Here is a 21,902-nt window from a genome sequence, read left to right on the forward strand (position 1 = left end):
TGACTCATGATAATAGGAATTTTATTACCTTGTAACTCAATATTATTAGCGGCTTCTTAAAATAAGCACAGACTATAGGTCAAGTTATACAGATAAAATATTATTATATTAGTTATACAATATTATTTTATTTGAAGTCGACAAACGATTAGATAACCATATATCTTGATAATAACGAATAATTATATAGTTAGCAGTAGATTAATTGTACGTTATTAATGTTCACAAATTACTCGCTAATGCTGTACATTTCGTAGAACCTTCTGGGTAATGATAATTGGGAGAGAAATATTTGCAATTAAAAAAAGAATGACGTTTTAGAAAGGAAGTTTCGCTTTCGGCAGCTATGATATTACATTTACATATACAAAGTGTATATGTTGAATACCTAATTATTTCTGCCATTACCGAAGATAAGAAAATATAATTCACGAAAAATATGCTTCTGTGCATCTGATAATTATAATAAATATTCGCCCAAAGTAACAATACAGAATATTTGAAGGTTATCGATATTTTTTATCTTAACGTCTGTTTGTTATAATAAGATTCATAATTCCATAAATACGTAATTTTGGCTATGACAGAATTATAAAAATATATATTAAGAATAATTCCAATTCACATATTTGCCGATAAAATTATTTTTACGCGTTATTTTTTAATAAATTTATAAAAACACGAACTTATGGACTGAGTTCATATTTTAGTTATTTATATTTCATTCAGACATTTACATATGAAACAGAATCGTCTGAAACAGAAATGTGGTATTTATAACTTGCGATACTATACTGAATAAATTAAAAAGTTTCTCCAATCACTACGGAAATGGTAAACTATATTTCTATTTGTCTATTCTAACCATTTTGCTTAAAATGTGTATTCCATTTTTTACATTAAGTATTAATATATAAAACTATTTCCGTATCCGCCTGAAATTGAAGTTTAAGTAGGGGGACGATTTCGCCAAATTACAACCCTGTATAAAATAGGCGCGATTTATTGAAAATAAACGGTATGACACACATTAAGCGACATGTGGACGAACTCATGAACACTTATGTAAGCGAAATTTTGTCGGCTCGTAATCATGTTCGATAAATATAATTGCTCCACAATATAACCGAAATTGTAAAAACAGTACAAAAGCATAACATAAATTCGATAATTTGCTCAGGCATAGATACATTTAAGAAAGTCTACACACAAATATACAACAAACTAAAATAAATATCACGATACCATGTATAAATAAGAAAACCAATGTTTTGTATATGTTAACAATACGATGTCAGTAACACACGTATGTGAGTACTTCGTACATAAGTAACTTGTACCTAAAATTTTATCTTCAATAAGTACAGCTTAACATGTGTAAAATGATCGAAGCATAGTTACACTAACGGTGCTAATATAAAAGTTGAGATCATTGTATATATTACATAATTCTCGGTTGCATGTGTACTATATATTTTGCACATGACTCCTATACTCTGGATGCGTATACGTATAGAATGACATAAGTGTTAGTCCATGAATGTGAGCGGATCCACTGGTGTGCACGTGACTGAATCTCGAGTATACGTCTCTGTATAGTCGATGTATGACTAGCGCTACCGGTTGGTCGTCTAGTGAGGTATATCTATATGTAGTTATCTGTTCAATTATTCGAACGTCATGCGCGTGGTCAACCGAGTCTATCCTAATGCTTAGCAATCGGCTGTTCGCCATCGGCATTCGGCGAGCAAAGATTGTCAACGGTCTTGGTAATCATTGGAGTTCACGTCACGCCAGTGACAGCAGCTGTCGCACGTCGCACATATCGATAAAGTGCACGATGTTGAATTTATTCGGACCACTTCTCGACATTCCGACGACCTACTACGGGGCGCTGCTGGGCGTTGGATTCTGCGCTTATTACCTTTTTGAAGTTGTTAAAGTGAGTAACTTGATAAATACACCTTCTGTTTCATTCTGTTACTATTTTTCCGGAAATTAATTACTAGTTACGAATCGCGCGAATAGAACAATGGAAAAAAATGAAGTATACCTTATTATGAATCATTAATAAATTGACCGATTGAGTACAGGCACTTAATATGATTTTATGACGGTAATACCAATATACCTGTGGATTTTAGAGAAAAATGATGAGGATATAAAGTGATAATTTAAATATTATGAATGATATATTATTTTTGTTTCTAGAGAAGATACTATATTTATAAATTAAACGTTTTTCTAAAAGAAGAAGATAGATAATAGAAAATTTTAAAATAATAACTTTAATATAAACTTTTAACGTTATTAACTTAGATCGTAAAAGAATAATACAGAAATTGGTACATGATTTAAAGTAAAATTGAATAACAGGTAAACAGATTCCCACGTATGAATATTTTGGAACTGAATCTAAATTTTCAATTGAATTACACACGACGGTGCGGCGGATCGCATTTATCCGCAGACTTTTAACCTTCGTTAAATTCAATCAGCACCACATTTAGTCCAGAGTCACGCGTCTATAGTGTCTGCCTTCATTCTATTAACGCCATTTATTGTAGAAAGATAAACTTCGCCAACACAACTTGAAACATTAAATTCATTCTAAGGCTTATTGTAAGCGAAAGTTATTTACTTTCACGCAGAAATAATCGCTACTCGCAGATGGACTCATTATGAGGGAAAACTACAAAGTTGAATCATCAATGACCACATTGATAATCTTAAAGTACATTAACCTTAACCATACATAATCCATCCCTGAAAGTCTAATATCTCTAATATTATATATAAGCAACTTGTTTATAAATAACGATGAAGAATTTATATTATTTGATATGAATTACTTAAAAATTGCAATATAAAATAGAAGATATTTGCTGTATATTTCATGTTAATTTAATATTTCGTGTCTAATCTATTAATGATTAGTGATAATCACGTTTGATTAATCTATCGAGAAACTTCCAAAGTCAAAGAATTTTCCTTATCATTTCATTAATTTGTGTCGATATATTATCAGGACTTCCGCGATATGATTCGATTACGAATACTTCGAACTCTCACACACCCTTCATGGTTCGTACGAGCCACGAGGAGATGTACCATCTATTAATTCGACCTTAAAAACTCCGAGGCACTTGCACTGAACATATTGTACGCGCATTCAGTGTGCGCGCGCAGCACGCAACACCGGAACAGGTAACATCGTATGTATTTGCTAAATAACAACTACTCGAATTAAAAATAATATAATACTAGGTAATCATAAACATCTCTGTATTCATGTGCTCAGTTATTATCTACATACATAGATAAACATTACATTTGTTTTAACGATTTATTGAAAGCAGTAAATATATATCTAGCAGCGAGTTACTAGCGTGATCAAAAACTAAAGAATACAAAATACAAAACTGAATGTGGCAAGAAAGCAGATAAAAAAAAAGTGAAATTTAAAAAATTATTCATCATGAAAAAGAATGTTCATCTATCAGGGAAAAAAATCGATGTGCAGAATATCTTCTCAGGACCGTATATTAGTTGATTTTACCTTTCTCTTCTTTTTTCATTCGATCTAAAGACGTGGAATATATAGTAATCTTAAAGTATCTACAGAACCTGATGTAGAGATTATGTTACACTTGCTTGCAAACACATGCAAGGAGCATATGTGGTTTTTTTGTGGTTAAAGTGTAAATGGAAACGGACAATGTATTTCCATACATTAACGTATAATTTTGTATCAATATAAACAGAACAATGGAAAAAATCTTACTTTTGTAAATTTAAGTTATCGTACTTCAATAACGAAAATTGTACCTTTCTATACGTACAGGGTAGGTTATTCACTTAACTCAGGACCCGCACTCGTGAGAACATTGAGAGCGGCCACAGTGTAACATATACGTTTCCTACTACAAATCAAATGTCGTAAGCCATTTATTAGCTGTTATTAGAAGTATAATTAAGTGAGAACACAGAATGGTTTGGTTGTCGCCGAAGGACTAAACTCGACGCCTCACTAAGGAGAGGACGATCGCTGAAAAAGCGAGCCTGGCAGATCTTCACCCAACGATTTCATGTCCCTGCGAGCTCCCGAAATTTCGAAACACGCAAGTAAACGCGGTTTTGTTTGAACATGTAATTCAATTTTTTAATAACTGATATCTTGAATTATGCTTATCTGAAATGTAATTGCAATGTAATTTTTATTCAAAATCGCATTCAAATGCCACAATTATTGTGAACTGCGTTCGAACTAGTCGGGAAACGACAGAAGTTATTTACTTTAGAACAATTAGAACCCGAACGTATCTTTAAATCACAGATTTAATGTCAGTATTCGATAGACCATAGATGATTCACAACATTTGACTGAAGTAGTAAGCCTCGTGTTACACTGTTGCCATTCTCAATGTATTCGCAAGCGCGGGTTCCGACTTAAATGTATAACCCTGTACATGTAGCAAAACATAGAATTTAAATAACTTACATAAATGTATTTCAAGTACCATGTTATATATGAATATTAATCGATTTCTTTGTATGGAAATGAAAATGATGTTTATGGCTTACGTAACATCAACTCATTATGTATGTAACATCAAATCATTTGAGAATATATAAATATAAACAGTGTTTTCCAAAAACTGATACAAATTATAGTCTTTATCTATTTTATATCCACTATCACAGAAAGTTCTTTATGAACTTACCGATAATAATTGATCTACCTCTCTTTAAATTTGTTTATGAGCCATGTACATACAGCACAAGAAACGCTACTCGTGAAGTAAACATTTTATTCGTTCATAAAAACTTATGAATAATTACAAGAAACATCCGATAATCGTACAAACAGATCCTGTTTTGCACAGTCGTCATTGTTACTGAGAGCGGAGAAGAGGGGGGAGGGGGGCGAGAGATTCCCCTAATCCAGCCAGAGGCTCGATGGCCCGCCGCAATCGAGTAATGTAATATGATCCAATGTCAGATATTGTTGAGACAATGTATTTAGGTACTAATTCAAAAGTAAAACATTTTTATTTTTGACTTTTTTTAAATTAAATTTTTACTAATGTATTTAAGAAATCTTTCTGATGAAAATAAGACCAAACATGATATAATCTGAATTATATTTACTTACTGATATGTATTATCGTTTATCAAATAAACAAATATACGCTAAATTATATCGTGTCTGATGTAATTTTAAACAGAAAAATGTAACAAATGTGTTGGTAAAAGTTTCATCGACCACAAATCAAAAATAAACATTTTCTGAGTTAAAGTTTGCAGCTTGTTACGACCCTTTAATATTTGTCGAATGTTCCCGACTCTCAGTCCCTCTTTCTCTTTCACTCGCATTATCCATTTCTACGTTCAGCAAGTCTAAAATTTTAATTTCAAGAAATAGAATCGTTTCTCTATCTTCATATATGCAACACTTGACTCCCCATTTTCGTACAATTATCGAATGTTTATATCTATAGAGAATTTGTAATTCGTTATTAAAGTAATATAACGGTCGAAAAATATTTTCCCGTACTAGTACATAATAATCGAAAAGTGATTGCAGCAGCCAAGCAACAAAAAGTTATCATGAATGAATATATTCTTTCAATTTCTTTGGTACTTATAAATTATCTTCAATCCCCAGCAGCTGCTCAGCTCTAATGTACGTTGATCAGACCGCTCATTGCGACCAATAAGTTGATGAAAAAAATAGCAAGCCTTTTAAATGACTTTCAGACGCCTATGCTGGTATGTGCGAATGGACCATTCCGATCATTTCTAGAAGAGCACGTATCTCTAGTGAGGAACAAATTTTGGCCAACCCTATGGTGTTTCGAATCCAGGGCACAAACCATTATAGCAAGCCTTCTTAGATCGCGAATCTTGCCACCTATTCACTATAAAAGGTTGGTAAGTTTACGTCTAACGTTATTCCTATTTTTGTACAAAATAAATTCCTATATGAGAAGAGAAAAAAATAGTGCAATAAAGATAGCTTACAATTGAAAATAAAGAAAATTATCTGACTGATATTGAAATATTAAAATCAAAGATGTTAATTGTTAATCAAATTATTTTTGTATTAAATTGTTGATTCAAATACTAGCATTTTTATATCAGAATATTAATTATCCTAAGTAATGTATACTTTTTTTCTTACGTCAGAAGAACTTATTGTAGCATGGTACAAGCAAAGATTAATGACCGCTCTTGTCTTGAAGTGCACGATTACAAGCTAATTACCAGACTCGTTTGCTTTCGATCTAATTAATCAATTGTCGTACAGAGAGATTCTGACCTTGTCGGATGGGGGTGAAGTGGCTCTGGATTGGGCGGAACAGGGATGTTCCGTTACTTCGCCCATCGTGATTATTTTGCCAGGACTCACCGGCGCAAGTCAAGCAGAATATATCAAGTGCCTTGTCTCGTCCGCAAAAAAAGTTGGGATACGATGCGTAATCTTCAACAACAGGGGGTTAGGAGGTGTAGAATTAAAGGTATACGAACATATATAAATTTTATATAAAAAATATGTATTGATCTTTCTATCATATTCCTTTATTAACTTGTCTGCTTTAGTAATTTATATTTAGTAATATGTATATATATATACATGTCGGGTTGGTGGCGTTGGGACTTTGGTTTGGGGCGTGTAAAGAATCTGCGCCTGGGTCGCTCATCGTCGTTGTACAATCGACAATATCGTTTATTGTCACAAATACAGGATCAACTACTGGACTCAACAATCGACCGATAACGACAATGATCGTGGGGTCGGTATAGCGAATCCACGGCCCACGGGATAACTGATCTACTTCGCTTCAAGATCTCACTCGCAATTCACTTACTCCTCGTGATACCTGTCCCTCGATGTACTCCAAGCAAGAGAATCCCCCCTCGCTATCGAGCAAAACTATATGAGGTGTCCTCACGGCACCAGGTCATCGAATTATTCGGAGACAATTCCATAACGGGCGATAGGTATACGGGCTGATAGAACAAAGGTTACCTGCCAATTGTGTACGATGCATTACCCTTTGGCGACTATCCGTATGTCGTTAACTACGGGACCATTAGGTCGTTTATTGCCAAATATCGGTACAGCCGATTCATTAACGACGGGCTATGCAATTTCACGTCTCCGTTAGGTGGAACATTCATCCCATGACCGTGGCTACGCTCGGCGACCGGTCGTCGCCTCGAACCCAAGCTCATTGTCTAAAGTTTCGAATAACTGTGTTTGTTTTATTTCATAATCGCTACAGCATTCGGGGTTTTCCGAGTGATTCCAACGGGGATCCCGTTGTCCCTTTATCTCCGACATATATATATAGAACTCTACTCTGTGAAATTGATGAATGAATGAAAATGCATTGAAACAAACAAAATCAATGGTATTTTATCTTATTGTTCTTGAGTTGTTTCAATTCTACACGGTCAGTCTACTTATCCTTCTTTCTTGGAAATTCGAATGGAAGTTTAATCGAATAATTGTACAATTTCAGACTCCACGAATGTATTGCGCTGCAAATAGTGACGATTTATCAGAGGTTATCGAATACGTGAAGAAGATTCACCCTCATGTGCCTCTGGGAGCGACAGGAATCTCGATGGGAGGGTAATGAGAAAATCTTTTCCTTATATGCAGGACAGTTGTATAAGTGTCATATATATGTGTGTATGGCTGTGTGTGTAAATCATTTGTTTGTTCATCGTCCTCATATCTATACACAGAAGGCACATAAGAGATGTAATTAATATATTATGACAGTATCGGTAGCGATATAATGATAATGTTTCTTGTTATGCATGTATTTTTTCAGATTAATTTTAGGTAATTATTTAGCACGACAAGGAGTAACGGCAAAAGGAAAACTGAAAGGGGGATTCTTGATATCCGTGCCATGGAACGTATTCGCTGCAACGAAAAGTACGGAAGAGAATTATTTTAATTTGATGTTAAATAAGTATTTGGCCAGCACACTTCGTAAGAATTTACGGCGTTTGCACTATTCTTCGGAAACCGGAATGTTCGACGTTGACATTGACACTATTCTTAAAGTAAGCTTATCTACTAAAATTACTATAAAATATTTACTCTTAAAATTTATTTAAAATTAATGTTATTATTTTTAAAATGTGTTTTCTTTCTTTATGTGATCAGAGTCAAACATTGAGAGAGTTTGATTCACATTTTACGGTGAAACAATTTGGTTACAAAAATGTAGAAGACTACTATTCCAATGCAACCATACATGACAAATTACATTTGATTGATGTGCCGTTATTGTGTCTCAGCGCTGCAGACGATCCATTTCAACCATTTCAAGGTAACTTATTATTTTAAGCCACCAAATAATTACATTAGTCATGTTTATTTCTTATATTATTTATTTAAGATAATTTATTTATGATAATAACCTTTTTTAATATCTTTTTTTTCGTTTAGCCATACCAGTAAAAGAAATATCAGAAACCAAAAATGTAGCTGTTGTTGTAACATCCCGCGGCGGCCACATTGGTTTCATGGAGGGTATGTGGCCAGTAAAAGAAGAACAATACATGGGTAAACTGTTTTCACAATTTTTCACCGCTTTGTTCACTACTGGTTTCGATTGTCAAATGTGATATGGAAATTAAATGAACTTACAAATTATATATCAAATACATTCAAATCTAAACATTAATATTTGCGTTCAGGCATTGGGTTAAATCTATCACGTGCCATAATTAATCATATTCAGGGTATTGCACATGCGATGTAAATAGTACTAAGAACTATTGACTTTCCACCGCTTTTATACTAAAAAGATTTTCATGAACGACATACGAAATATTAGTTAATAACATAATATACGTAGATATAATTTTTTACAAGCACATAGAACAATGTATAAAAATAAAACGCACATATTCGTTTTTGCTAGTGATGTTATATTTATTTTTAATATACTAAGTGTTTAATATGAACTTTTGTTATGCATATCTTATTTTCAAAATAAATAACGCTTTAGTTTTATATATTTGCTTTGTATTCGGGCAAATTTGCTTCAAATTAAAGAATATAAACAATTTAAGTCGTCTGAAATAGTTTTGTAATGCATCATTCAATAATTTATTTCGTTCATTATAAATATTTCGCACAAGACTATAATAAATAAAAGTTCCTGAACAAATTAATCTGGAAAGTACAAACAAACATATTCGTTATATTAATATTCTATTTCCAAGAGTTAATGTTGAAATTTGATTAATAAATTTAATAATATTAAAGACACATAAATCCACATTTAAGGACTACATATTATGAATTGTGATACTATTATAGCAGTTAGAGACAAAAATATTGTTAATGTATGTTGTTAAATTTTATATATAGTTTGTTATAAACTTTATAAACAAATATTGTAAAAAAAAATAAGATCCTATATTATTTTTCCTAATTTTTTAATGTTAAATGTACGTAAAACATAAAAGTTCAATAATATATTTTATCAATAAAATCTTTTCTTGTTATTCAATATTTAATAAAAATAAAAAATCACATTATATATAATTTGATCAATATTATCACTTAACCTTAGAAGGTAGTAACGTGAATTAGAAAATGTATTTTGTTACATTAAATGGGAGAAATAGGCTATAGTAAATTACATAAATCTTTTATTTGATACAAAAAAGATTTTTACTATAAAATAATTTGCTAAAAAGCATTCTAGAATATTTCGAAATATTATTTTGTAATATGAACGATCATAACGTAAAAACATTTCCCATTGTATAGCATTAATGTTCTCGAATGTATTAAAATTAATTCTGTCCAATTAAGTGTTAGGAACAAAGTAAGTTTTTCATTTTTTTTTTTTTTCTACTAACATATATTCATATTAGTAACACAACAGTCAAAGAAGGATAAACTACAAAGGATTTGATCCATGGACAGAATTGTGTTAAAAGACCTGTACTTAGTATCAAATATAAGAATGTTAATATTCTTGATATATGTTACAGTTTAAATTCTAAGTTCAATGATTTCACAATAAATGCTAAAATGTCTGTACTCTCTTCGATCTGAAATGAAAAATACAATGTTAATTATGTATGCATGATCAGTTAATTATTATATGTTAATACTAACCACTTTCATAGTCGGTTTTCCACCACCATGTCCGGCTTTAGTCTCTATTTTAATTAGTAAAGGATTCGTTTGTTGTGGTAATTTTCCCAACGTACACTGCAGAGTGGCGATAAGTTTTAGACTGTGTAATGGTACTACTCGATCATCGTGATCGGCAGTTAATAATAATGTTGCGGGATACTGTCCATTCTCCGGGATTCTCACATTATGCAACGGGGAATATTTTAAAAGATTTTCAAAATGTTTTGGGTCATCTGAACTACCGTAATCAGATACCCAAGCAACACCAATGGTAAATTTATGAAAACGTAACATATCCATTACCCTGTACGATAAATGTAAAACATAAAATATAAGATAAAATAGAAGCTAAACATTTTCTAATAAAATGAGCATATCGACTTACCCAACTTGAGCAATTGCAGCACCAAACAGATCAGGTCTTTGATTTACGCATGCAGCAACTAATAAACCTCCATTACTGGCGCCTAAAATACTTAGTTTCGAAGAAGTAGTATAACCTTTCTCGACCAAATATTCAGCAGCGGCTTGGAAATCATCAAATACATTTTGTTTGTTAAAAAATCGTCCCCCATTATGCCATTTTTCTCCATATTCACTAAAATACATAATAAAATATATATCAGAAACACATTCGACTAACGTGGTTGCTTACACAACTTACCCGCCACCACGAATATTTGCCACAGCAAGTACTCCATTTAAATGCTGAACAAACACCAGCTTTGTAACGCTAAACGTTGGTTGAATGCTAACATTAAAGCCTCCGTAACCATATAATAAAGCCGGCATAGAACCATCCAAAACTGCATCCTGAATAAAAGATACATTATTGTACTTTGTTTAGTATAAAATTAATGAATTTAAACAATACTTACATGTTTCATTACTATAAACATTGGAATCTTTGTACCATCTTTGCTTGTATAAAATATTTGACTAGTCTTGTACAAACTTGGATCAAAATTTTTTACTTTAATTTCGCGTAGTACCTATAAATACATTTATATATGTCACGTACAATTCTTTTTAACTTCTTTTAAAGTTACGTTCCTAGTAATATCACTATTATTTGTGAAGTCAATACTAACTTGTGGTTCTTCTTCATTTTTCAAATCAACTCTGTATATGACACCAGGAACTAGAAATGATTTGAATTGATAAAATATTTCGGAATATTTTTTTTGTCCCGCAAAATTAACTATTGTACCAACATCAAGCGGAAATATTCTAAGTTTTTCACCATTTGTTAAACTGTGTAATTGTAAAATATTCTACAAAAAACAAACAAGATTAATGATATCATAACTTCATTTTTACTTCATTTAATACTAAATTTTTTCTTCATTATGTTACAATCTTTTGTATTTGTTTTGAGTAATATTAATTCATGGTTACCTTAACATCTGCAATATAACAAGCTACAAATTTATCACCATCAACTGCATATGCCCAATCTAATACATTATCAGGATGTTCTGGTAAAAGATCGATCCATTTTTCTTGCTTATAATCCAATAAATCTATAGCTATTAATTTGTAATTCGGAGCGTTTTTATTTGTCCGAAATATCGCCTTGGTATCATCGTTTGTTACATACTAATTAAGAAACAAAAAGTTAAGTAGTAAAAAAGATATTAAAACTAAAAGAATAAATATTCATGCTACTATTATCACTAACTTCATAATCAGCTTCAAGTTTGTCAACTACTTGGGTTAATTGTAACTTTTCTGTTATTTTTTTCCCTGGTTTCAATTCCGTAAAGTAAACTAAATTATCTCTACAATCTTTCACAGGTGTAACAATTAACCATTTTCCACAATCAGAAACTTGTGCGCCTCTAAAGATAGAGAAACATATGCAACAAGTGTGTTAGGTAATATTTAATTAAATATGTTTGTATGAAACACATAGGATGCAATCATACGTATTTACAATTAATCAACTTTGTTAAAACACATACATAATGTATCACTCACATCCTCCATAAAGGTTCTTCAGGAAATTCAACTACAATGACATCTTCTGACTGAGGTGTACCAACAATATGATAACATAGCTTTTGATCTCGATTACCTTCTGTTTCTGAACCATCGGTTTTACCTTTCTGATCTGGGTAACAACCATAAAAGATCCCGCGATTGTCATGAGTCCATGTTATTGGAGAAAATTTTACTTTTTCCAAAATTTCTGGGTATTTTTCACCTGTATGTATTATTTAAGCATTGAGACAATGAGCCATGTAATTAAAAATTCTTTTTACAAATAAAAATGCAAATTGTACCAGTTTCTGTATTCATAAAATGGATTGTACACCAGTCAGACCCGCTAATAGATAAACCATATGCATATATGCTACCATCTTCACTAAATTTACTACTAGTAATTGCAATGGTACCATCTTCTGACAAAGTATTTGGATCTAAGAATATTCTAGGTTCACTATCCAATGTATCTTGTACATACAGAACACTTGAAAAAGAAATATTCATGTGTAATAATCAAACATAGATTAATATTTACTATTATTACCTTTGGTTTTGTAAGCCAGTATTTTTATAGAAATAATACTTATTTCCATATCTAGCAGGACATGAATATTTTGGAAAATCCCATAATTGTTTTAATCGATCATGAATATCTTGACGTGCTTTGCATGAAGCTAAATATGGTATGGTAACAGCATTCTGAGCATCAACAAATGCTTTAGTCTTTTCAGAATCAGGATCTTCTAACCATCTATATGAATCTTGAACCTGGTAATAAGAATGATAAAGTCTCACGCTTTATATTGTTTGTAATTTCTATTTTGAATAAAATTTATTATTATGTTTAACTAAAAAGTAGAAATATATTTCGTACTACTATTAGTTTATTAAGATAAACTGTTTCTATCATCAAAGAAATGTTATTTATGAACATATTTACGTATAAACTTCATTTAAAAAGATTATCTTTTTCCTTATTCTAACCTCGACACCATGATAATTATCGACAATGGTTTCATCGCGATACGCTTCAGGATATTGTAATTTCTCCATTATTTTTTGATTTTCTATGTGTTTTCGTATCGTAGGGTCCAGCACCTAAATATTTTTCGAAATAATATAATTGAAATTTTGGCAGTATCGCTAACAATTATATTACTACAAAATCTTACTTTCACAGTCGAAAAAGCCGATGCGCAAATAAATTGTGGGCGCTTACTAAGCAAATTCTTGTAAATATCAGTTTGAATTTTACGTGAGAGAATTTTCGTCGATATGTTTGCAATTAAGAACATAGCCATAATATGTATTTTTCTTACCTAACACATACTTTTTTTGAAATATAATACACTAAAATGCTTTTTAGTAATATTACACGTTAAAATAATCACCAATACCAATCAAAATTCTATTAATCTATAAGTGATATATATATTGTACAAAAATTGTTACTTTTCTGAATAAACTCTGATAAATGCCTTAAAAAGATTTATATCCTTTATATATATATATATATATATATATATTATAAATAAAGGGTAGTAAAATATTTAACTAAAACCGTCACTATTGCAAAATTATACATTATTAAAATATAAATATTAAATATTTTTATTGTATCTTCAACAAATTCAATAATACATATAAGCTACTCGTTTAAATATAGCAAATTATAATTACGCATAAAGTGCTCATCATATCTGCTTTTCTTAAAAAAATACAAATCTTATCTTGTTCACGAAATCGTATTTCACGTATGCGATTTCTACATGAAACGTTCCAGTCAAAATTAAATTATGATCAGCTTCCATTTTAACGAGCACGGTTAAAGACAATTCGTACAATATTAGATAAAAATCACGTGACAGCTGATATAAAATACATTTGAAAGAAAACTGACAAACTGCGATCAGTTGTGTGTATGGTAAGGGCCAATAAGGATAAAAAATTTGTATCAGAGTAATTAAAAATGTCATTTATCAGCATAGTTATAAATGCAATAGTAGTGTGAACGCATGATACGGAAGAGTAGGGGATATATTCTTATCAAATTGGCCTTAATTACTTCTTCCAATACCATACAGTATTACTTAGCTGTTATTAGCATATAAATACGAAGCACAGTATCGTACAATAAAGACAAATGTTTATATAGATAAAAAAAATAAGAAGTGCATACATTTTTAATACTCTATTTTACATAAACTTTATTTTTATTTTATCCATATTTGTTATTTAAAAATGCTGAAAAAATACATGTAATATAGATATTTTTACAAAATCTGATAATATTTTTTCAAATATAATGTAATTACTTATAACCTTTAAACGGAATAGCATAGTTTAAAATTTATAACAAATTAATTTTCCATTGTTAACATTTTTTTGTTTAATCTAATAACAGATAATATTACAATGAATAAAATTCACACAGAATACAATTTTTTAGCAAATATATTTATATGAAAAAATTAAGGAGAATACGGAAGGATATGCATGGTACTATTTACGAGTCTGAAACTTCGTGGGAGAGAGTCGATTAAGAAGAAGTACTATATACATCTGTGACGTGTTATCATTAGCAGGTCAGCTGTACTGCCTGTACTTTGTGCTGTGAACTTAGATAACCTCCCACATGGAGGTTTAAAAACCTCCCACTACTTTCTTCAACTATAGTAGGAGTTTATATAACATTAAAATCTCCCGCTAGAGCATTCACAGTGAATCGGAGAGTGCATAAGTGAATTTTAACTCCAATTCGTAGTTGCGTGAAATTTATTCTCAAGTGTTGTAACATTACAAGAAGAACCAGCGATTCTATCTTGGACAGAATTTACGCGTTGATAGAGAGGAAGAGGTCGCCCTAGTCACCGTATACCGTTCGCTGCGGATAATTTGAATACTTTCCAAACTGTCAGCACACGGAGGAATGCAAAAGGACTGCCGAGACTGTTTAGGTATCCGATACCGTATTAACTCCCTGGATCAAACGTGGAAGTGGTTGCATCAAACAATTGCCCTTCACGATTACCTAATTTCTATAACAGCCATTCAATCTAACTTTTCGAGATTTTGTCAGTAAGGGTGCTATCTACAGATAAAAATATTAAACACTGTCAAGGTTGATTCCGCTATAAAAAACGGAGGTGTTAAAAGAAGTCTCACGAATTTAGTAATCAAAGACTGATTTTACAAGCCTAATATCGTGCAAAGCTTCCAAGGAGTACGATTTTCATATCGGTACTGACATACGTACTTATCGTTCGATTTATCGTGACATAAAAAAAAAGTAGGCAGTTATTTTGCGTGTGTATAAAAAATAAATTCTGCTTACACGTGTACAACGAAAGGAAGATGTCTCTGATAAACAGATTTATGATCATTATCAAACGAAAACCCCAATACAATAATTTGTATCACATGTCTAAATACTCAACAAGCTTTAACGAAAAGCAGAATGATGCTAATGATTCGATTACGAAGTCAGTATTCATATCGCAAGCCACAGATGTGTTCACCAACTTAGCGTTAGAACATTGGCTCTATAACAACTATAATTTTACGAATCACCACGTATTACTCCTATGGCGTAACGACCCGTGCGTAGTAATAGGACGACATCAAAATCCATGGATTGAGCACAACACTCAACTGGCTGAAAAACGCGGTATAGTTCTGGTCCGACGTAACAGTGGTGGTGGTACTGTCTATCATGATCATGGTAATTTGAATTTGTCCTTCTTCACGCCGCGGGAACGGTATAATCGAAGATACAATCTGGACATCATTACCAGAGCTTTGTATCGAGAATGGGGTGTAGAAGTCGAGGTTAATAAACGCGAGGACATCGTTGTCGAAGAGAAATACAAAGTATCCTTTCATGTAATGTATTAAAAATACCTACATATATATTTTTTTATTCAGGGTGTTCCAAAATTACATTTTCAATGACTACATTAGTCAGTGCTTAATTTGCTGGAACGAAGTTAATTGTAAAATAATTATAAAATAATAATAAATATATATAAAATAATTGTAAAATTATCTTAACTTTAAGGGGCATGTGTATATGTATGTGACGTTTTATATTGCAGAATCCTTAGTTGTATATTCTAAAATTTTAATAGCGTGTAACGATTTATTTAAAAATTTATATTCATTTTATAAAAGTAGAATATTCTTAAGGGAAACACTAACAGACTTTTCTTTATTTTGTACGAAGTAACATTAAAAACCCAGTTGGAACAACCTACATAAGAGCAAAGCTTTGCGCTTTGCAAAAACTTACCTATATATCCTTAACTATTTTAAAACGCAGATATCTGGTACTGCAGCGAAATTAGGACGGCCTAATGCATATCATCACTGCACCCTATTGGTCAATGTAAACAAAACAGCTTTGAGCTTAGCCCTTGAGAAGAAAGAGGTAAATTATTTTCAATTATGTCACAATATAGATATTATTTATAATCACTATTAAAAGATCTATTTCTAATTACTTTCTTCAAAACATAATATGACAGAATTTTTATACTTTTCTCAAATATAATTTTTATAGTTGCTGAATATAAAAACAGAATTTAATTTTCTTATAATTTTAAATTTCAAAACTAAAATATGTTTATTTGTATTACAGGATAGTATAGAAACAAATGCTACTGCATCCATAAGATCTTCAATAAAAAATTTAATTGATATAAATTCTCACATCCGAATGGACAAACTTATTACTACAATAGGCTGGGAATATCTTCGCACTAAAGCTCTTGTTCTTGATGATGGTGGACAGGATCTTATTCAGCATCAAAAAGGATTTCAATATATCAATCCTACCGAGGACTGGTTTCCAGGTATATAAATATTAAAAAGGTATAATTCTCTGTCTAATAATTTTTAATTATTATTTTCAGGATTGGACAAATTAATAAGCGAATTTCGTTCCTGGGAATGGAATTATGGTAAAACACCGAAATTCACGGTAACACGCGTTGTAGATGTACCTGCTGAAGACAACAAAGTCCATCAATTTAATTTGGCGCTAGAAATACAGAACGGCATCATTGAGGAAATCAAGATGAAGCTGCCAGCTAATTTGGTATCGAAAGATTTTAGTCAAGACGTGAGCGTGATAACTAATCTACGTGGTACGAGGTATGATCACGGAGTAATGGAAAATATAATAACCGCGATCGGTTGCAAGACTGTTACGCTAAGTACGAGTCAAAATGTAGATAAAAGTAATATGATTGCCACGCAATGATTAAACCCATCGAACAATAACAATAATTGTACTTAAATTGTCGTTGTGTTCAAAACGAGAACCGAATTATTGTACGATAACTCGCATTATTAGCATAAGCCTGGACTGTATATAGTTTTACTTCTTTAATTCTTCTTATATTGTAATATAAATGATAAAAAAATGCGCTTTTAGTTATGTAGCTATTGATTTTATATTTTTGCATTATTGATATATGTACGTATAAGTCGTGTTTGTTCTTATTAATAAATATTGTTAACAAAGATATATGTATATATATAAGTGTAGCCATTAATGATTAGTTATCGACAATTAATTTACTAAATTTTTCATCCAATTTTCTTTCTTCGTAAATAATTCGTTAATCTAATTATTAGTTACTGGTCAATAACGTAATCATCAATGTACGATACATAACAACAAACATATACAAAAAATATTTTATGAAAAATATGTAATGTAACAAAAACTGAATTTTCAATGCTGAATAAATAATGTAGTGATGTGCATTTTTACTTTTCCCAGTCATACTACAACAATAAGTTACCTTCTGAAGTTACGTATACATTTCTCCATATCCGGTACTATTGTTATTTAAATTCAATACTCTTGGTGGGTAGAGGCTAGGTCGCAGCATAACATCACGATATTGGGGTGGCGGGGTACTTGGACAAGATTCTATCAAGCTTCTATCGCTATTTATGAGTCCTTGTAAATACGAATCCAGCAAAGACAGTCGTTGGGAGGTTATTAATTCGTCGTTAAATTGTTCGTGATACCTGTATCTCCGGTTACACAGACACATCCTCGACAACCAAATATAAGAAATAAATAATCCACTTGAAATACCAAGTATAAAACCAAGAAGAAGAAACCAATATACTACAGATTTATCTACTGAATCGACAACTAGCGTTTGGTTTATCATTTGTTCACACGTTGACAGATTTTTATCCTTCACTGTATTCGATACATTATATTCAGTTACCGATTTAGTTTCATCAAAAAGCATACTCGCATTTGCCAAATGATGATAACTACGTGATTTTGTAGGAAGATTAATCATTTTCTCAAATTTTTTTACGTTTATTTTCTTACCGCAAACTTCGTCGAATTCGATGCTCTTAGTATTGAGATATGTTTGTAACTCAAACATAACTTTATTGCAAGACCATGGATTTCTGGAAAGAATGAAAAAATGAAAATTTTGTTTGTTTTTTTAACAATTCTGACATATCTACATAAGGTAAGATATGTCAATTATTCGAGATGTTGAGAAGTGAATATTACAAATATAATGTAATGAAGTTTTAAGAGTAAAAGTTAAATTCTTATTCGAAACAATTATGTTAATAAATAATGTGATATACATATATTAATTTTATATGCTTTGTTCATCGTACCCCTCTAATGATAATTTGTTCAAAACATGCAATGTTTGCATGACGATGGTGCTCATCTGAATCATCAAATTATTTGAAAGATCGAGACGACGAACGTGCGTGAGTCCATTGAACGTGTCTGGAGGTAAATGACTAATCTGACATGAATCCAAACTTAGTTCCTGCATCGAAATTGACTTCACCTTATTAAAAATGAAATTTTTATCGAAGATAATAATTTTATCACAGATATACATATATTAATACCATTAACGAAGAGGATCGTAATTTCGGTACATGCGAATTGAAATTATTTTTCGATAGTATTAAGATTCGTAGATTTCTATTTCTTTCAAAGATTTCATTCGAAATATCATGGAGCCTATTTTTCGATAGATCCAAAATCGTTAAATTCGTAAGGCCATCGAAAGCATTTAGACCGATTTCACTGATTGCATTCTCAGAAAGATTAAGATACTTTAATCTCGTCATTCCAACATCCTAAAATAATGAACAATTTCTCACTTACTATGCGCACAAATTCACAATATTTTAGTGAAATTATTATCAGAATTAGCTTCAATAAAATTTATACTCAGTTGCATATAATTACAAACAAAGAAAAATGATTTTATAAATTCAAACATACCGCTAACTCGAAGCTACTTAAAAGTGATATCACATTATCCGATAAGTCGAGTGCTTGCACGTTGTTCGGTGCACCTGTATGTATACTGTAAAGATGGCGGCCCACGCAAGAAGCGCGCTCCAAACCATACCAAGTGTCACACACGCAAAACGACGAGCATTGTTGTGTCAAAACTGTCGTCCCGAGAGCGGAGAACATCGAAATAAGTGAAATGGTTAAATAAACGGCGATACCATGGGTCATGGTAATAAAAGTAAACGATAGATATCACGAAAATTCCTTAAACTTATACCGTAACTAATGATTTTCGAAGTAATAGTACAGTAAATTCACTTCTGATAGAGATTATTGCGTTTTCTTGCGGCTCGTGATCGCCCCACCAATGTAATCTTATCTTGCAACATGACTGGATGGATATCGTGGATAAATGTGTTAACGATCGAGATACGTCATCGTATCGTCTCGATTTTCTTACCGTTTCCATTATTTTTTTTGACTGAAACAATGTGTTTTCCGCAATGAAAAACATATGAGGCAATTTGAAATAAAAAGTAGCTGAATACAATTATTTATTACCCAATGTTTTTCCTTACTACTGAAACGTTTTTTGCGACGTCTTGTTGAGAACTGGAGCAAATGGAAATTTTATTCCTTAAACGAAGGGTGAAAGAAGAGTACGATGAAAAGTAAGATATTATTTAGCAGGAACAACAGCGTATCAGAAACGGATGGTAATCAGTAAAAGAAATATTCATATGATATGGTCCTTTAAATTTTGAGCTTGTTATAATTTTATTGTTAGGAATAAAAAGAATAATTTTCCAATATTTCTTATTATTAAAATGATAACTTCAATAAGTTCCTTCAAATTGATATTCGCAATGTAGCTAATTCAGTGATTAAAACGCAGATTTTATTGTCTACACCGTAGAATACTCTCCTGTGAAAACATATGGAATTCATGCATGTATTTAAATAAGATATCAAGATTGAATAACTTTTTGCTTTAATAAGGATGTAAGTTTGATGTATGTATGTTTATTAATAGACATATCTGAGTATGAATAAAAAAATAATAACAATGAAACCAAGCAATGTCAAATAATAAGATTTATATTACCACGTTTTTAGAAAGATAAAATTCCTGAGTCTGAAACATACTTGAAAACACAATTAAAACGTGATTTAGTTTTTCTTATAGAATTGCTTTCTCATGATCGATACAGTGAAAGCGTACTGTAAACTACTTGTTGTACCTCTTTATTTTCATTTACTGATTCTTGAAAACCGATAAAAACCTTCCGTAAAAATTCCGTGCGCCTTCTTTCATTCGAAATTCCCCGTGTGGAAAGCGTTTCCACGTGAACGCCAAAACGTGGATAGCGTTAAAGAGGTGCATTAATATAAGGATGACTAAGTCTCCATTACATTGACAGCGAGAAATAACATTGCAGCGCATATACATGGCGAACATAATCGCGCTCCTTTATGCGATGAAAAGAATGACAGCCGATGACAATTAACATGTTACTCACTAGCCCTTGGCATCTCTTCGAAGTTAAACGAGGGGTAGCATTCAGTGATCTAACAGTGTAGCGTTTATTGCGCAACATCCACGGAAATAAATCTAGGATAGGCTGCTGAGAACGCGTGGACCGCTGCCTTCTATTCGGCCTTACCATCCCTCCCCACTGCCCCTTGCATCTTCCGGCCATTTTCATTGCTCGTCCTCCATGCCGCCATGACAAGCATACGGTATGGCACTGCAGCTGCCTCACCTTTACCGACCACGCTGCATTTATCGGCGTAATTACGTTTTTACCTAAAGTCGATTTTTCATCGATGTACCTACGACTCTATGCTGCTCAAAATCACTCGGAATGGACTAAAAATCACGGTCATCTATTGGTTTGCGAAAGCTACTACGAATTGGCCAACAAAATATATCGCTGCTCTCACAGACTATCCACTCCACTGTGTTTCGTCACTAGCGCCCTCAGCTGACACGAAGTACTAATTTGACATTGTTCCGATTAAATATTGAATATACGACAATTTTGCATCACAAGGCAGGATATCGTATAAGAAACAGAGAAATAATTGTAAAATATTGAACTTTTTATCGGATCGAAATTACATGTTTTTAATTAGTTTTATATATTTGATAGGAAGGATGAATTTGTTCTTTAAATAAAAAATATAAAGTATACATTGTTTCCGGTGCAGTGACAAGCTTTGCAAATAACTTTGTAAGTGAGGTTCTCTGTGACACATTCCCTGACGCTCGACTGCCATGCGAAAGATATTTCACTCAATGTGTGTCGTCACCGACCTTCTCAGCTGACGTAAAATGGCCGCCTTCTACTGACAGCTGAACCATAAACATAGTTTTTCTCTGTTAAAACAATATTTATTGTGATCAAACGCATAACTTCTCTT

At 31.9% G+C, this 21,902-nt stretch overlaps 5 protein-coding genes across 7 annotated transcripts; 3 read left to right on the forward strand and 2 right to left on the reverse strand.

Annotated features, from left to right (window-relative positions):
- The first annotated feature begins 1,601 nt into the window (after window positions 1-1,601).
- Hydr1 (abhydrolase domain containing Hydr1) lies at window positions 1,602-8,952 on the forward strand. The gene is made up of 7 exons (XM_072000841.1): window positions 1,602-1,942; window positions 5,761-5,930; window positions 6,311-6,521; window positions 7,530-7,642; window positions 7,848-8,085; window positions 8,189-8,354; window positions 8,474-8,952. The coding sequence occupies exons 1-7, from the start codon at window positions 1,607-1,609 to the stop codon at window positions 8,650-8,652; spliced, it is 1,413 nt and encodes a 470-aa protein (XP_071856942.1). The 5' UTR covers window positions 1,602-1,606; the 3' UTR covers window positions 8,653-8,952.
- Window positions 8,953-9,670: 718 nt separating this feature from the next.
- Window positions 9,671-13,485, reverse strand: LOC139985936 (prolyl endopeptidase). Its single transcript, XM_072000839.1, has 13 exons — window positions 13,345-13,485; window positions 13,157-13,270; window positions 12,717-12,940; window positions 12,469-12,656; window positions 12,164-12,389; window positions 11,865-12,024; window positions 11,582-11,782; window positions 11,275-11,457; window positions 11,062-11,175; window positions 10,848-10,996; window positions 10,569-10,781; window positions 10,163-10,487; window positions 9,671-10,095 (listed from the first exon to the last, which is right to left on the reverse strand). The coding sequence occupies exons 1-13, from the start codon at window positions 13,471-13,473 to the stop codon at window positions 10,030-10,032; spliced, it is 2,292 nt and encodes a 763-aa protein (XP_071856940.1). The 5' UTR covers window positions 13,474-13,485; the 3' UTR covers window positions 9,671-10,029.
- Window positions 13,486-14,818: 1,333 nt separating this feature from the next.
- On the forward strand, window positions 14,819-15,298 carry LOC139985600 (uncharacterized). Its single transcript, XM_072000154.1, has one exon. The coding sequence runs from the start codon at window positions 15,102-15,104 to the stop codon at window positions 15,252-15,254; it is 153 nt and encodes a 50-aa protein (XP_071856255.1). The 5' UTR covers window positions 14,819-15,101; the 3' UTR covers window positions 15,255-15,298.
- Window positions 15,299-15,390: 92 nt separating this feature from the next.
- Lipt1 (Lipoyltransferase 1) lies at window positions 15,391-17,769 on the forward strand. 2 transcript variants are annotated; one of them, XM_072000152.1, is made up of 4 exons: window positions 15,391-16,054; window positions 16,491-16,598; window positions 16,809-17,022; window positions 17,083-17,769. In XM_072000152.1, exons 1-4 carry the CDS (start codon window positions 15,527-15,529, stop codon window positions 17,430-17,432), a joined length of 1,200 nt encoding a protein of 399 aa, XP_071856253.1. In that variant the 5' UTR covers window positions 15,391-15,526; the 3' UTR covers window positions 17,433-17,769. The 2 variants fall into 2 exon arrangements, with proteins under 2 accessions (XP_071856253.1, XP_071856254.1); XM_072000153.1 differs by having other exon boundaries at window positions 15,391-16,042.
- Window positions 16,788-20,131, reverse strand: LOC139985597 (uncharacterized). Of its 2 annotated transcripts, XM_072000149.2 has the most exons (5): window positions 19,797-20,131; window positions 19,464-19,636; window positions 19,082-19,315; window positions 18,836-18,996; window positions 16,788-18,613 (listed from the first exon to the last, which is right to left on the reverse strand). In XM_072000149.2, the coding sequence occupies exons 1-5, from the start codon at window positions 19,990-19,992 to the stop codon at window positions 17,989-17,991; spliced, it is 1,389 nt and encodes a 462-aa protein (XP_071856250.1). In that variant the 5' UTR covers window positions 19,993-20,131; the 3' UTR covers window positions 16,788-17,988. The 2 variants fall into 2 exon arrangements, with proteins under 2 accessions (XP_071856250.1, XP_071856252.1); XM_072000151.2 differs by having other exon boundaries at window positions 19,464-20,080.
- Between the last annotated feature and the right edge of the window lie 1,771 nt (window positions 20,132-21,902).

This window comes from Bombus fervidus, chromosome 3, assembly GCF_041682495.2.
Source record: "Bombus fervidus isolate BK054 chromosome 3, iyBomFerv1, whole genome shotgun sequence".
In the NCBI taxonomy this organism is placed as follows: Eukaryota; Metazoa; Arthropoda; class Insecta; order Hymenoptera; family Apidae; genus Bombus; species Bombus fervidus.

Bases quoted from the DNA above. Each gene is read 5' to 3' on its own strand.
- Hydr1 (XM_072000841.1), top strand. From the start codon at position 1,607: ATGACTAGCGCTACCGGTTGGTCGTCTAGTGAGGTATATCTATATGTA. The intron at 7,643-7,847 runs GTAATGAGAAAA...GTATTTTTTCAG, and splicing joins ACAGGAATCTCGATGGGAGG to ATTAATTTTAGGTAATTATT. The intron at 8,355-8,473 runs GTAACTTATTAT...TTTTTCGTTTAG, and splicing joins TCCATTTCAACCATTTCAAG to CCATACCAGTAAAAGAAATA.
- LOC139985936 (XM_072000839.1), bottom strand. From the start codon at position 13,473: ATGGCTATGTTCTTAATTGCAAACATATCGACGAAAATTCTCTCACGT. The intron at 13,271-13,344 runs GTAAGATTTTGT...AAAAATATTTAG, and splicing joins CGGCTTTTTCGACTGTGAAA to GTGCTGGACCCTACGATACG. The intron at 11,176-11,274 runs GTTAGTATTGAC...ATGTATTTATAG, and splicing joins AAAATGAAGAAGAACCACAA to GTACTACGCGAAATTAAAGT.
- LOC139985600 (XM_072000154.1), top strand. From the start codon at position 15,102: ATGCAAAAGGACTGCCGAGACTGTTTAGGTATCCGATACCGTATTAAC.
- Lipt1 (XM_072000152.1), top strand. From the start codon at position 15,527: ATGTCTCTGATAAACAGATTTATGATCATTATCAAACGAAAACCCCAA. The intron at 16,599-16,808 runs GTAAATTATTTT...TTTGTATTACAG, and splicing joins TAGCCCTTGAGAAGAAAGAG to GATAGTATAGAAACAAATGC. The intron at 17,023-17,082 runs GTATATAAATAT...TATTATTTTCAG, and splicing joins TACCGAGGACTGGTTTCCAG to GATTGGACAAATTAATAAGC.
- LOC139985597 (XM_072000149.2), bottom strand. From the start codon at position 19,992: ATGTTTTTCATTGCGGAAAACACATTGTTTCAGTCAAAAAAAATAATG. The intron at 19,637-19,796 runs GTGAATTTACTG...TCGGGACGACAG, and splicing joins CGCAATAATCTCTATCAGAA to TTTTGACACAACAATGCTCG. The intron at 19,316-19,463 runs GTATGTTTGAAT...TCATTATTTTAG, and splicing joins TAAGTAGCTTCGAGTTAGCG to GATGTTGGAATGACGAGATT.